The sequence below is a fragment of the Ascaphus truei genome, chromosome 14 (genome assembly GCF_040206685.1).
Source record: "Ascaphus truei isolate aAscTru1 chromosome 14, aAscTru1.hap1, whole genome shotgun sequence".
Taxonomy (NCBI): Eukaryota; Metazoa; Chordata; class Amphibia; order Anura; family Ascaphidae; genus Ascaphus; species Ascaphus truei.
The window spans coordinates 30,614,249-30,629,264 of record NC_134496.1 but is presented as its reverse complement, the minus strand read 5'-3'; the positions used below and the strand labels follow the sequence as shown (position 1 = coordinate 30,629,264).

Below are 15,016 nucleotides of genomic sequence, written 5' to 3'. Positions count from 1 at the left end.
CTTTAGCAGCTGCTTCCGCATGCGTGCGGAGGCTGAGAAATTCTGAGGAGACAGGCAAGTTTAAAATTTGACACTCAGGGGAGCGGAGGAGCTGTCACGTCACCGCTCACATCCAATGGGAGCGAGGGACTAGCCCCGCCTCCCGCCACGCCTTCACCCCGCCTCCGCCCCGCCTGCCAGGACACAAAAAAGCTCCAGTTTGAGCAGGCGAGGCAGAGCAGGAGCACGGCTCAGCACGGCCCGAGGCACCATGCCCGAGGCCTAATATATTCAGATAATGTATGGAGATACAGTACTTTGCATCACTGGGTTAATAGGAAGAGTTACATAGTTGCATAATACACAGTAACACAGTAATGACAAAGTTGAAAAAAGGCCCGTGTGCAACCTTTATATTTAATTGTGTGAGATATTTGTCCTTTATTTATAATTGGGGAATAAGGGAGGCGTTACAGGACAGAGATTATGATAACATCTGCATTTCTGAGCATCATTATTGTTGTTTTAAAAAAATCCCCTAGGTCTAACAAGCTTAAATATCTGTTTGAAATGTAATACACTCTAATGTTCGACAACCAGGAGATGTCTGAGCGCCCATCATGCCTCTGGCCTCACCTTATGATAGTTGTTTGCTCCAGACTGCAAGAGCAATTGCTGAGTTCCAATCAACTTCTTTCTCCTCCTGCTCTCCTCCTTGATTTTCTTCAGCTCCTCTCCTTGCTTGACCAACTCTTCTTTAGTCTGCTGATGTTCAGCAGCTGCCTCCTGCACACGTTCCTCCAGCTGTGCCACGCTGGTGCTTAGACACTCCTGGCAGTGCAGAAGGTATTCAATGGTCATCTGGGCCATCTTTAGCACCTTCAACAGCACAGGGTCCACTGACTGCTGACAGTATGGGCATCTTTCACCATCCAGGTTACAGAAGGTTATTGAATTGATGCTCTCCTGGAGCGTAGAGATATCCAGTTCACGGGCCACCCTTTCCACATCGATGGCACTGAAGCGCCTCCAGTCTATGCCATCCCTACGTGGTTGGAACCTAAAAGTCTGGATACCACTGGATTTGGGTGACATCGTGACATATGGAAAAGATGCGTATTGAACCGGGGAAGCAAGGTATCCGGGCATCTTCAGGGAACGTGGGCTGGATGGAAGATATGACAGCGGGTGGTATATATTCTGGAAGAAAGGCTGCATGAGAGACAGGAAGATTAATTATGGATTGTATAAATGTATTCATGACATTTTTCATTACAGATGGAAAATAGTACAGACATAAAGTAGGTAGCTACATGATCTCACTATCCACAAATATCCCACTGAAGATATAGAGGCACTAAGGGTCTCCATGCATATGGGTACAAGAGCTGTCTTTAAAGCAGCAGTCCAAGCTGCTGTTCTTTTAAATTAAGTTTAATATGTGCATCAATACAATCCACACAATGATAAGTAATTAGCAAAGTTGCCAATTGATCCGTTCTCCTGTGATTGATAGACGAAGATTTGGCTCGGGGGTTCACTAAATGGCTGCAGAGGAGTATTCTGCAGTCAGTGGAATGCATTTGCAAATTAATATGACAAAGTTCAGTGGGGAAGATCATGTGACCAGGCAGTCACTAGATACATTTGGTGCACCGCTAGAGGGAGGGCAGGGCTCAAAAAGGGGTGTGCCACAGCCTGTTTCAGAAGAGGAAGGGGGTGTAACGTTGTAAATGTTTGCTATAGGAACAAAAAATGCTTGTTACATTATAATACATTAAAAAAATGTCATTTACAGTTTAAAAAAATGCTACAAGTATTTTCTCATAGTACAGAATGGATGTATTAAAAAACACACACACACACACACACACATGTAGGATATTGCTTGGACTGCAGCTTTAAGTGGGTCTGCTGGCTCTGTACTTCTAAACCTAGTATTGCTGTAAAAGCAGTCTAATACAGCAGGTTAAAACTACAAGTATATTGCTGTTTGCAAGCAATCATGGAATGTACTTTTACGTACAACATTTAACGTTTACAGTGCTGGGGTGATTACCTGACACAGCTGGGCCACGGATACAGCAAAACAAAGTGGAAGGGGCTTTGGTTTTGATCAGACTGGCAACTTCATCAAAGTAGCCAGTGCGATCATCTCCAAGAAAATGATCATTTGCCCTTGGCTTGCCAGGTACCGCATAGGGGCACTCTAAAATTATGTTTAAAGTTGTGTCAAATGTATTTACATTGGTACTTAAGTTTCTCTCCCCTAATATCTCCTATTGTCCCTCTCCAACTCACAATCTGATGTACATGGGACAAAATCAATCCACAGTACCTTGATACATACATTTTACTTGATGCCTAGACAATCAGCTAAATACTAAAAAATAGGTTGGAACCTCTAAGTAGCAGAAAAAAATATTTGTACAGCACCACGTATATTGTCAGCAGTATAAAAGAGAAGAAATTTGTTTATTACATGTGCACAATATTAAATGCACACAGGGTGGCAGCATTGCACCATTAATTACATTTTAGTGATATTCAGTTTTACTGTGCATTACTTTGTCCAATATGTAACACACTCTTGTAAAAGTATAACCAATTCAGGTTGCCCATTCATTGTCAGTGTGGCAATTCATGTCCATATATTGTGGGTATGGTTTACCACAGTCACAATCAATGGCTTTATTGTGAAATGCTTGTTCACTTTAAATGTCACATGTTTTATTTTGTGCCTGTTTTTTTTTTAGCTTGCCCATTTATTGCCATTGTGGCAAACATGGGCATGGTGAACCACTGTGCCAATCAATTGGTTTATTGGCATTTTTTTTATTGCTATGTAATACAATGCTGGCGGGGGGAGCAGAGCAGTGGGGGGCAGTGCTGACTGTCCCCTGGGGCGGCCGGTGGGGGACACCCCACCCCGTGCCTTCCACCCAACTTGCCGCCTCCCCAAAGGTTCCTCTACGCGTGAGGTGGGGGGGATGGTGGCCCGCCCGCTATCTTCATGCCGCCGCAGCCTGAGGTATGAGAGGGGGGGCAGGTGGAGGATGCCGGACCGCTAGCTATTGCCGCCGCGTGAGGTATGGGGGTGGGGGGGAGGGGGTGCTGGGATGCCCACTATCTTCATGCCGCTGCATGAGATATGGGAGGTAAGATGCAAGGGGGTAAGATGCAGGGGGGAAATGCAGGCCTGCCTACCCGCTATCTTCAGGCCTCCGACGCCACCTAAGCTATGGGGGCTGCGGGGGGGGGGAGGAGATGTCACCCACCCAGTCACTAACTCACCCACCCAGTCACTAACCCACCCACCCACTCACTAACTCACCCACCCACTCACTAACTCACCCACTCACTCACCCACCCACTCACTCAACTCACCCACCCACTCACTTACTCACCCACCCACTCACTAACTCACCCACTCACTAACTCACCCACCCACTCATCACCCACTCACCCACCCACTCACTAACTCACCCACTCACTCACTAACTCACCCACCCACTCACTAACTCACCCACCCACCCACTCACTAACTCACCCACCCACTCACTAACTCACCCACCCACTCACTAACTTACCCACTCACTAACTCACCCACCCACCCACTAACTCACCCACCCAGTCACTAACTCACCCACCCAGCCACTAACTCACTCGCCCACCCACCCAGTCACTAACTGACCCACCTAGTGCTTTTTGAGTAAAGTTGTCTCTCTCAAATACGTTTGCGAATTCTCTGTGATAGACAAAAAAAAGCAACTAATCTGCCAGGACAGCGAGGAATTTGTGTGAAAACGTTGCCCATCTCTACTCACACACAAAGCATGAGGACTATGTATAAAGAAAAGCATTGCATTTCTCACCCAAACTCATAGCATATGTTGGGATGTCTAATTCATGTTCTTATATTTGGCGCACAATTTGATATTCTTTGCATGGTGTGCAATATAATAACATGCAGAATCATATGACAACATGTAGAGCGATATAACCACACGCTGAGCGATATAATAACATGCAGATTGATATAACACAGAGTGATAGAACCACAAGCAGAGCGATACTGTATATAACCAAACGCAGAGTGTTATAATAACATGCAGAGTGATATAATAACAGAGTGATAGAACCGCACGCAGAGTGATATAATAACATGCAGAGCGATATAACCACACACAGAGCGATATAATAACACAGAGTGATAGAACTACACGCAGAGCAGTGTAACATGCAGAGTGATATAATAACATGCAGACTGATATAATAACACAGAGTGATATAATAACGCAGAGTGATATAATAACATGCAGAGCGATATAATAACATGTAGAGTGATATAATAACACAGAGTGATATAATAACATGCAGTGATATAATAACATGCAGAGTGATATAATAACACAGTGATAAAACCACACGTAGAGCAGTGTAACATGCAGAGTGATATAATAACATGCAGAACGATATAATAACACACAGAGTAATATAATAACATGCAGAGGGATATAATAACATGCAGAGGGATATACAGGTATACCCCGCTTTAAGGACACTCACTTCAAGTACACTCGCGAGTAAGTACATTTCGCTCAATAGGCAAACGGCAGCTCACACATGCGCCTGTCAGCACGTCCTGAACAGCAATACTGGCTCCCCACCTGTACTGAAGCTGTGCGCAAGCGGGGAGACTATAGAGCCTGTTACACATGCGTTATTTACATCAGTTATGCACATGTATGACGATTGCAGTACAGTACATGCATCGATAAGTGGGAAAAAGGTAGTGCTTCACTTTAAGTACATTTTCACTTTACATACATGCTCCGGTCCCATTGCGTACGTTAATGCGGGGTATGCCTGTAATAACATGCAGAGTGATAGAACCACACGTAGAGCAGTGTAACATGCAGAGTGATATAATAACATGCAGAATGGTATAATAACATTCAGAGTGATATAATAACATGCAGAGTGATATAATAACATGCAGAGTGATGTAATAACACACAGAGCAGCATAATAACATGCAGAGTATACTGTACACATATTAGGGTGTTATTAATGTATTTAGCCAAATCACCTGCAACTGCTTATTGAGCAACTTGTGGGAAGCCAGCCCCTCCTTTTTTCAAGGTACATAATCTCCCAGTATGGTCCCCGTATTTTCACTATTCACTTTACTTGCAGACATGTACAGTAAGTATCCTCACTGGTATTTACCAGTTTTTAACTGCACTAGGTTATACAGTATAAGCATATGCTTGGATATATTACCCCCTTAAGGGTTTATATCACATAACACTAGTATGCATTTAGCATAGGGACCTGCTATAGAGACTTAACTTGACGTGGTTAGCAGGCGTGGCATTATTTGATCAAAGGATGTAACCAAAAGTCTCCTTTATCTTATAGATTTTTACATTTATTCCCCATTTATTTCTATCCCAAAGGGAAAAGCGCAGGGATTCACTTTCTGTTTTTCACATTTGTATGGCCAATCCCTTCGCCAGCTGCATGCTCCTTACATGGAGAAGCGCGGTGATTATATATTTGTTTTACATATACTGTACACATACAGTATACAGCACATTCCTCTCATTAGTTCAATTTGGTCCTGTGGGGGACAACTTGGCTCTTACCCACTGCCTGTAGAGAAAATGCTGAAATTCACCAAGTCCTTAAAATATAAAGTGCAGGAACGTACCATGTCTTTCTGCAATAAGAGCGGCTTCGAATTATTGTTTGGGTATGCTGTTACTAGGCGTGTACACAGGTACTGTAACTCTGCTCCTTAGACCAGCCTACCCAAAACTGTATACAGAAGGCTCAACATGACCTATTCATTAGAGGTTGATACTTAAGTTACTTTCCCCCTGATAAAAGTTCCCTAGGCCCAATGCAACTTACAATGTAATACATCTCTCCCTTTCTCCTCCCAAACAGATGCAACATGAAATTAGCATTATGCATTAGCCAGATCCACACAGGAAAAAGGCTACCTGTTTCTAAAAGCCACGGGAGTCAGGTGGGGCAAATATCGGTTCAGCACAAAATGTAACACCTTCACTGCCAGACGGGCCAGCAATAACATACAGAGCAATATAACACCACATTGCAGGGCAATATAACATGCAGAGCAATATAACAACACATTGCAGAGCAATATAACAACACATTGCAGAGCAATATAACAACACATTGCAGAGCAAAATAACATGCAGAGCAATATAACAACACATTGCAGAGCAATATAACACGCAGAGCAAAAATAACATACAGAGCAATATAACAACAGATTGCAGAGCAAAATAACAGGCAGAGCAAAATAACAGAAACATACAAAATAGAGCAAAATAACATGCAGAACAATATAACAACACATTGTAGAGCAAAATAACACACAAAGCAAAATAACACATTGCAGAGCAAAATATTACGCAGAGTAAAATAACATTTAGAGCAATAAAACACATTGCAGAGCAATATAATAACACGCAGAGCAAAATAACATGCAGAGCAAAATAACAACACATTGCAGAGCAATATAATAACACACAGAGCAAAATAACATGCACAGCAATATAACACGCAGGCCAATTTAATAATATGCAGAGCAGTGCAATATGCAGAGCCATATAATAAAACACAGAGTGATATAAGAACAATCAGAGCAATATAATACAATGGAACAAACACACAGAGCTATAAAAATAAAATAACAAGCAGAACCATATATAAATTTGCCAAGCAATATAATAACACGCAGAGCAATTAATAGTATGAAGAGCAATATATTAACATGCAGAGTGATATAATAATATGCAGAGTAATGTAATGCACAGATCAGTATAATGCAGAGCAATAAAATAACAGGCAGAACAATGGTGCCCTCTACCAGTTATAGCTGCTGACTCCTAATTATACACTAATACACTGTAACAAAATACACACAGACACTGATACTGTGTACACAGTAACACACTGATAAACGCACAGACACACTGACATACAGGACACTGATACATACACACAGTAACACACACTGATATATACACACAGACACATACCCACACAGACACATTGGTACACACACACACATACACACAGACACACTCACACAGATACTGTATACACACACAAACATATTGATACACACATACACACAGGCGCACTGATACACACTAATACACTGATATACATATAGACACTGCTGCAACAGACACGCAGTACACATTAACACACACAGGATACATACATTAACACACCAATACACAGACTCATGCACACACTACTACACAAAGGCACCAACACCAGACACAGACATAGTTACAGAACAATATACACATTACCACTCTATAGAAAGGTACACACAAATCTACACAGACACACGCCTAAAGACAGACAGGTCGACACATGATAATGCTATATACTGTTATATACTGCTGACATTGTATAGCTGAGTTTTTCTACTTCTATAGGGGCTTCCTCATTGCAAACTCTAATTTTACCTTGATAGAAATATGAATCCTACTGTACCTGTAGGAGGGACCAGACTCTCTTGAGCCTCACACCTGAGTCACAATGTTGGTTTCTCCTCTCTGCTCCTGTCATGCATTAACCAGCATAGCAGGAAGCATCGTTGGTAACCAGGGAAGCCAAACCACTGGGAGATGAAGCTTAAAGCTCAACTGGGAACACAATCCTGGTTACCCAACAACTCCCGCTCAGTCCTTCTCCATGTAGCTTAATTCTAATGCTCCTGCCTCCAAAGCAGGCGAACCTGGTCTAAATTATTATTAATATTATCTGTTATTTATATTGCGCCAACGTATTTCGCAGTGCAGTACAATATGGGGTTAGGGATATCAGCAAACCATAAAACACATACAATTTGCAACACAATGAAATAATATGTAATGAGGTCCCTGCTGTGGATCTTCATGTGACCTTGGGAAAGGTCACAGCACTGTGCCCTAGGCAGGAAAAGATAAACTGTAAGCTCTTAGGCTTTTTATATAGTAGGCACTGATGCGTGTGCGGGCCCGGCGTTGCGCATGCACGTGGCATGCGCCTTTCATTTATATAGGTGTAAGCGGTGGCATGAAGCAGAGGTACAGTTCAGTGACAGCATAATGGCGCTTACTCACCATGGTTTACTTTAACTACTGGATATCTGGGAGAAGGAGGGGTTACTCAGGTTGTATAGGGCTTAATTAAAAAAAAAAAAACATTTGCAGTGTATTGTCGTTTTTAAAACTTTAAATTATTCGAATAGCTGTAATTTTAATGGAAACATAGGAGCGAACCTATGCGCAATTCAGCTAGTTATTGTTATTTGGAGCAGTTCAGAAAGGACGCAAAACACAAAGTATTTGCAGCCTCACTGTGATTGGCTAATAGAGCGTGACGTGTACCGGCAGCAGCACGAAAAGATACTTTTCAGCTCTTTCCTCCGATCTGCCGGCTCAACACTCACTGCCGTGCGCGCACGCGGCTGAAGTATAGAACGTCAGGCCTGGACACAGCCAATTCTAATTGACACGCATGCGCACGGTAGCGCACGCGCGCACACTATATTACACGCCTTAGTGGCATGGACTTACCGTGCCTGCGTAAGTCTATGTGCAGCGCTCCATGTGCTGTCAGCACTACAGTATATAAGATAAAAGTTATTTTTTTATCCGATACAGCCAAGTCAATCAGTTTGCCTTTAAGGGGGCAAGTTCTCAGTGGAATCATTTATCTTAGAAAGATGTAATCACCCTTAAAAAAAGCTGTGTGACTTCTTTGCATCCTGTTAAATATTAACATGATTTGCATTTCTCCTGGAACACTGAATTAAAGCACTTAACTTTTTTTAACCCTCCCCCCCTTTTTTTTTTTTTAACCTTTTACCTGTAAAACTAACGAATTGCAGTCCCCTCAAGGGAAAACAAAACAGAGGTTTAAATCAACCACGTGAGTTGGGCAAATAGAAAGCTGCAACCTTTTCCTATCATTTATAAAATCTGTTAACATGAAGTAATACATTGAGAGTTGCTTCTCGTTTTTAAGTATGTCCTGGGCACAGAGTTATGATGACAGTACATGGTTACATTAAATGAACAGAGGTTATACAGTCAATTCACAGACATTTCATGGACAGTAAAAGATATGATTGTGGGCGCATGTAACATTTACATACGAGATTAGAATTGTGTTAGAAGCGTTAGAATAGGCCAGCAATGTGTCATGGAGCTTACAATCTATAAGGCAGGGTACGTTGAAACATTGGGTACAAGGGATGAGAAGGCTGTCGAGTTTTAGATTGTAATAGAGCAGCTGTAACATTGGCAAACATCAGCAAACATCTCAGAAGCTTTGGCTGCCCTACAGCAGGGCCAAAGGTTATGTTCCTTTGGGGCGACACAGATGTAGACTGAAGGGGTTCCTATTGACCTGCATCATACAGGAGATTTAAATAACAGGACATAATGCCACTATCTTTAGGGATCTCAGGAATCACGGTGTCCCTGGGACTGAAAATAACTCGGGTCAGCTCCTGAGACCCCCTGTTCCCTCCTTATAAAGAGGGGCGTGGGGAGAATGGAGTGGGGGAAAGCTGCTGTAAAGTATATCAGTCGCTTATGTTTATATATTTGACTAATGACAACTTCATAATTACTATACAATGGGCACAACAAAAACAACAATTCTCTTGGGGCTTTGAGGACTGACAAACAGTCTGAGTCACTGAAATACATTAGATAAAGATCCTTGAAAGATTTTGATAGCATAAAAACAGTAAAAGTAAAAATAAATAAATATATATATATTTATATATATATATACACTTCTTTCTATTGAAGAAAATTCCTTATGGGCGGGGGGAATCTGAGGAAGGAGTTATGTAAAGAACTCTGGAGGGAGAAGGCATAGGTAGTGATACTTTTTACTGGACCAGGACATACTTGAAAACGAGAGGTAACTCTCAATGTATTACTTCCTGGTAAAATATTTTATAAATAAATAAACAAATAGTTGATATGTTACAAGCTTCCAAACCTCTCAGGGCCTTTATCAGGTACAATTTACCTTCAATGGTAAAATAAAAGACACACCAGGTTTTAAGTGTTGGAAAGACCCCTTTTAATACACATTTTTGGGTGTTAAGCGCAGTTTGTGTATGATTGTTGGTTCTGAGAGTCTTGACTGTTTAAATGGATATACATCTCCATATTCCTGTGTACACAGGGCAGCGTCAGTTGCTTTGAAAATCTATCCGGGTCTGTGTGCATCAGCCTGTGAAATAAATACAGTGGTAGCTTTTGTCCCCTGTTAATATATTAACGTTGCCCAGTAACCAAAACCTGGCCTCCTACCAGCTTCTCACTGTATACTCTACCTTGTCAGTTCACTATACACAGAACTCCTTATCATGCGTTAATGGTGCAGTCCCACTTAAGAACAACATTAACTGAAGAAAGTGACAGGTAAAACCTCTGGCCCAGATCCACTAAGCTCTGTGTTAAGTCACTTATCGTCACGTTAACAGTAACTGTGTATCGTCAAAGGACAATAACATAACATTCAGTCATATTTTCTCCTGTAAAGAGCATGTCATTATCTATGATGGGCATTGGCAAATTAGTTGTTATCATGGCATTGTATATCCACTAGAGACCGGTAAAGTTAACACAGGGACTTTAACGTGGTGTTACTGTAGTTAGGTCATACCTGAACTTAGTATGACTCATACCCAGATACTGAAACAAGGATTTTATAGGGTCTGGGTGGGTGTGACACCACAGTTGCATAGGATTTATATAACAAAGCATTGTTTCTCTTGCCTCTCTTTATCAACTCAAGTTAAACCCCTATTTTAGGGTCTGGATCGGAATAACGCTAAGACACTCTTGACGTCACATTATTGGAAGATAACACAACGTTATGCCACAATAATGTGACGCTAGCCCTATGCTAATGAGATGTCGTTTGGACGTTGTTTTTGCAGCATATAGTTAGTGTCTGAGGATTATGCTTTGAGATAACATAATGTCTGGTTCTGTTTTACAGAACGTCACGTTATGAGCCCGAATTTAACAGAGTTTTGTGGATCTAACCAAAGTATAACAATAATAAAGGGTCAATTCTTCTGGGGGAAAAAGTCAGTAATGGCAGTGGGCAAGTTATATGTAGGCGATAAAGCACTTACAAAAAATAAATACATTAGATAGTGTTATTTTTCAATCATCTTTGAACTTTGAATGTTTCCATGGGAGGTGAATGTTTAGGAGGGTTTTTACTTTATATTATCTCTGTTGGTGATCAGAATGTTTGTCAGCCCTCAAACCTGCAGGTAAATTGTTAGTTTTGTTTAAAAAAGTAATAATGAAGCCACCATCTGTGAAACAGAGACACAGAAGTGGCTGATATGCTGGAGTTCAGTGTTCCCGGAGAAATGCAACATATTCATTTTTCACAGGGTACAAATAAGGAAAACAGTTACTTTAAAGGAGATTACATCTTTATAGGGGAGATGATTACACTGACAAGTTCTGCTCATTTTTAATGGAGCAATCCAAGCACTCTGTTTAAAAAAATAATAATAATATATATATATATATATATATATATATATATATATATTTGAAATCACAGCTTCCTATTTGCCCGCAGGGGGTGGAAGCTCTGAAAGGCGGCCATTACATGAACCCCGGGAACAGAGAAGAGTGGCAACCAGCACCCCCATGGAGGTAAGTATCTCCAGAAGGAAAGGGGCCCAGGAGCTGAAATTAATGGGGTTCAGCTTCGGACAGACCCCCTTATTCAATCCTACATTTTTTTTTTAAATGTTAAATTATCTGCTTCCGTTGCCTCTTTAAAGGGCCAGTTCCTCCCACTCGTAACCTTCCCACGTTTTTTTTTAACATGTGTGGGAAGCACGAAGTTCCCCGAGCTGAACTGTATTCACTTCAGCTCCAGGACACCCTGGTTTCTAAGATACAACAAGGAGGCAGATTAATGGGAGGTGAGGGGTTAACCCTTCCATGCCACAGTAGCTAGTAAGGTCTTATAAAGTGGTGAGAAAAACGGTACAGTGGTTTTATATGTTTGATAAAATGTGCTACAAGTCCACGGACCCCATATACATGTAATTTCCGAATCTGGACAGTTTAGAAACCCTGAACTAGCCTCAAAACATAAAAACTATAATTGAAAGTTTATTGAATACAGTGGGAATTGCTAATTTTGCCATCAATGCATTTGAGCCCAAAATACACTGATTTAATCTTTTTTTTTACATTTATTCGGATAAGATGAATGTGTAAAATAAAGGGTGAGTTAAATAGAGCCTTCATGCAGACACATTGACACAAATAAGCCAATTAACACACAGACATAGTATAAACACCTACAATGACACACACAGATTTGCACATACACAAATATAAATACAGACCCACAACTTACTTATATTGCTGAACAAACATTCAAATGAACACAGGGAAAAATCTGATCGCCATTACTTGGAGTCAGGAAGGAATTTAATTTCCCTTATGAGATAGCATTGGATAATGTTTCACTGGGTTTTTTTTTGTTTGTCTTCCTCTAGATCAATATGCAGTAGGTACAAATATAGGATAAAGTATCTGTCGTCTAAATGTAGCATAGGTTGAACTTGATGGACATATGTCTTTTTTCAACCTCATCTACTACGGTATATAAGTATAACTATGATACGCAGTTACATTGATACATACAAGGATACTGAAACACAATCTATACACAGACACACTGACACCCACAGGCTATACACAGACATACACAATATGTACACAGACACACAGACACACACAGTCACACTGACCCACACATTCTTTAACTTACATAGACACACAGACACACAGTATATACACAGACACACTGACACCCAAGGCCTATACACAGACATACACACTATGTACACAGTCACACTGATACACACAGTCTATAATTTACACAGACACACTGACACACACAACTTATACACAGATACACTGACACACAATGACACACAATTTGTACACAGACACAAACACACAGCCTACACACAGACACACTGACACACACAATATGTACATAGACACAATGACACACACAGCCTAAACACACTGATATATGTATATATCATTTAAAATCACATCCAGTATCCAGTAATCAGGAACCTGTGAACATCCAAAGGGTATTTTAGGAATGTGCCTTAGTCAACAGAAAGTTTGTACATAGGAGACTAACACACACAGGGAAACACAGGCCCCTTTGTGTTGTAAGATAATACTGTGGATGAACTTTATCACAACCAGAAAACAGTTAACTACGTCAGTTGGGAATCACATAACTGAAGAGATGGAGTAGAGAATGCTATGATGCAGTGATGAGTGCATAATTACAAATCGACTCTCATACAAAGTCCCCGCTAGGTCCAAAGAGATAAAAAGGCAGGGCACTAAATAGCTTCAGCTCAACAGGCAGGAGAATTTGAAAAATGACTCCCATAGTGAATACAAATCCACTGTACATTTTTATATTTATTTATAAACTTATAGTCCCACTTTCATGTTTTGATAAGGGGAAATATTTTATTTTGCTGTCCCCCCTGGCAGAGAAGCAGTTAATGGTGCCCTTTGCCATTTATAACTGCTCACCCCTAATGCGGCTGATGCTCACTGACCAATGCACAAATTCACTGGCCCACAATACACATATTAACACAGATACGCACAAAGGTACTGCTACACACACATTAGCACAGTGATACACACATTTTAACACACTGATATGCCCACTGACACAGAAAGACACAAATACACACATAATAATACCGCTAAATACAGTCTAAATACAGTCATATGGATCTATACTGTACACAGACATATACATGCTCATATATTGTCATACCGTATACTGCTGTCCTTATAATTCATTGCTACACAGGGTATCTATAGCATTAAATATTAGCAATAACACAAATATTCCCCCATTACTTACCTGTAGTTCTTGTATAGAGTCACAAGAGACTTTCAAACGTTGGACAAAGAGGAAAACTCCTTCCTAAGTCTTATCTTTGTAAAACTGTAGCTGAACACTTCCCCAGAAGCCAAGCTGCTGTCTACGTGACTGCAGTAACATTCCGTTCCAGCACACTGATATCCCATTAGAATTGTTTCTAATTAACCACTACACCACCTAGGACCTTGAAGAGGCATCCCGGGATTAGAGAAGTCTTCAGCTCCTCAGAGTTAATGGCAGAACAGGTTGGGTCCTGTGTACTGAGTTTATTAATTTTATTTATAAAATATTTTACCAGGGAAAAATACAATGTGGGAGACGTATCAGCGCAAAGAAAGTGCAGACAGAAGTTTGTTTGGACGCATTGCTCCATTTTCTGTTTACGTCAAATGTATCAAAGTGTTTCTTACCTATGATGCAAACTGTTGGCCAGAAAAGTTACGCCACCTCAATCCTGGTGGATTTTTAAAGCACAGATACAAGACACAAAAGTGACGCACGAAGACGCAGAGTTTGCTACATGTCATTATAATCTGTGCGTCATGTAACTCCTCCTACTGTCACTCCCCAAATCGCAAGGGGACGCACACGGCGCTATACCCGAAGCAAAAACCTTGATACATTAACGCAAAAAGACACAAGATGAAAATGATACAATTTGTGACAATCTTGCTCCATATTTGCTTTGATACATCACCTCCTTTGAACGTTACCTCTAATTTTCACGTACATGTCCTGGTCACAATGTTGCAAGTTACAGTTACAAACATGCTTAAAGTAGGAAACTGCCAAAGTCTTGAAAGAACTTAGACAGGAGACGAGTTTGAGAGACCCCGGTAAATTGTTCCAGCCATGGGGTGATTGGTACGAGAAACAAGAGCGACCGGATTCCTTATTAAACCTTGGGACTATGAGCAGGTTTCTGGAGGCGGGTATCAGGAGGTACAGTAAGTGCTGTGTACAGTTGGGGTGAGAAGCAGGTTCAGATAATTGG

The 15,016-nt window shown here is 41.0% G+C and overlaps 1 protein-coding gene across 5 annotated transcripts in view; it reads right to left on the bottom strand.

The window, feature by feature from the left end:
* DZIP1L (DAZ interacting zinc finger protein 1 like) overlaps positions 1-14,123 on the bottom strand; it is a 39,187-nt gene extending 25,064 nt beyond the window's left edge. The window contains exons 1-2 of one of the 5 annotated variants that reach the window (XM_075570302.1): positions 14,002-14,123; positions 616-1,191 (exon numbers count right to left, since the gene is read on the bottom strand). In XM_075570302.1, coding sequence (XP_075426417.1) covers positions 616-1,128 — 513 coding nt within the window. In that variant the 5' untranslated portion in view covers positions 1,129-1,191; positions 14,002-14,123. Of the gene's footprint in view, positions 1-615; positions 1,192-5,630; positions 5,760-7,499; positions 7,634-14,001 lie in introns of those variants that run through there. The other 4 variants (XM_075570300.1, XM_075570304.1, XM_075570301.1 and 1 more) reach the window with 4 other exon arrangements.
* Positions 14,124-15,016: the final 893 nt, after the last annotated feature.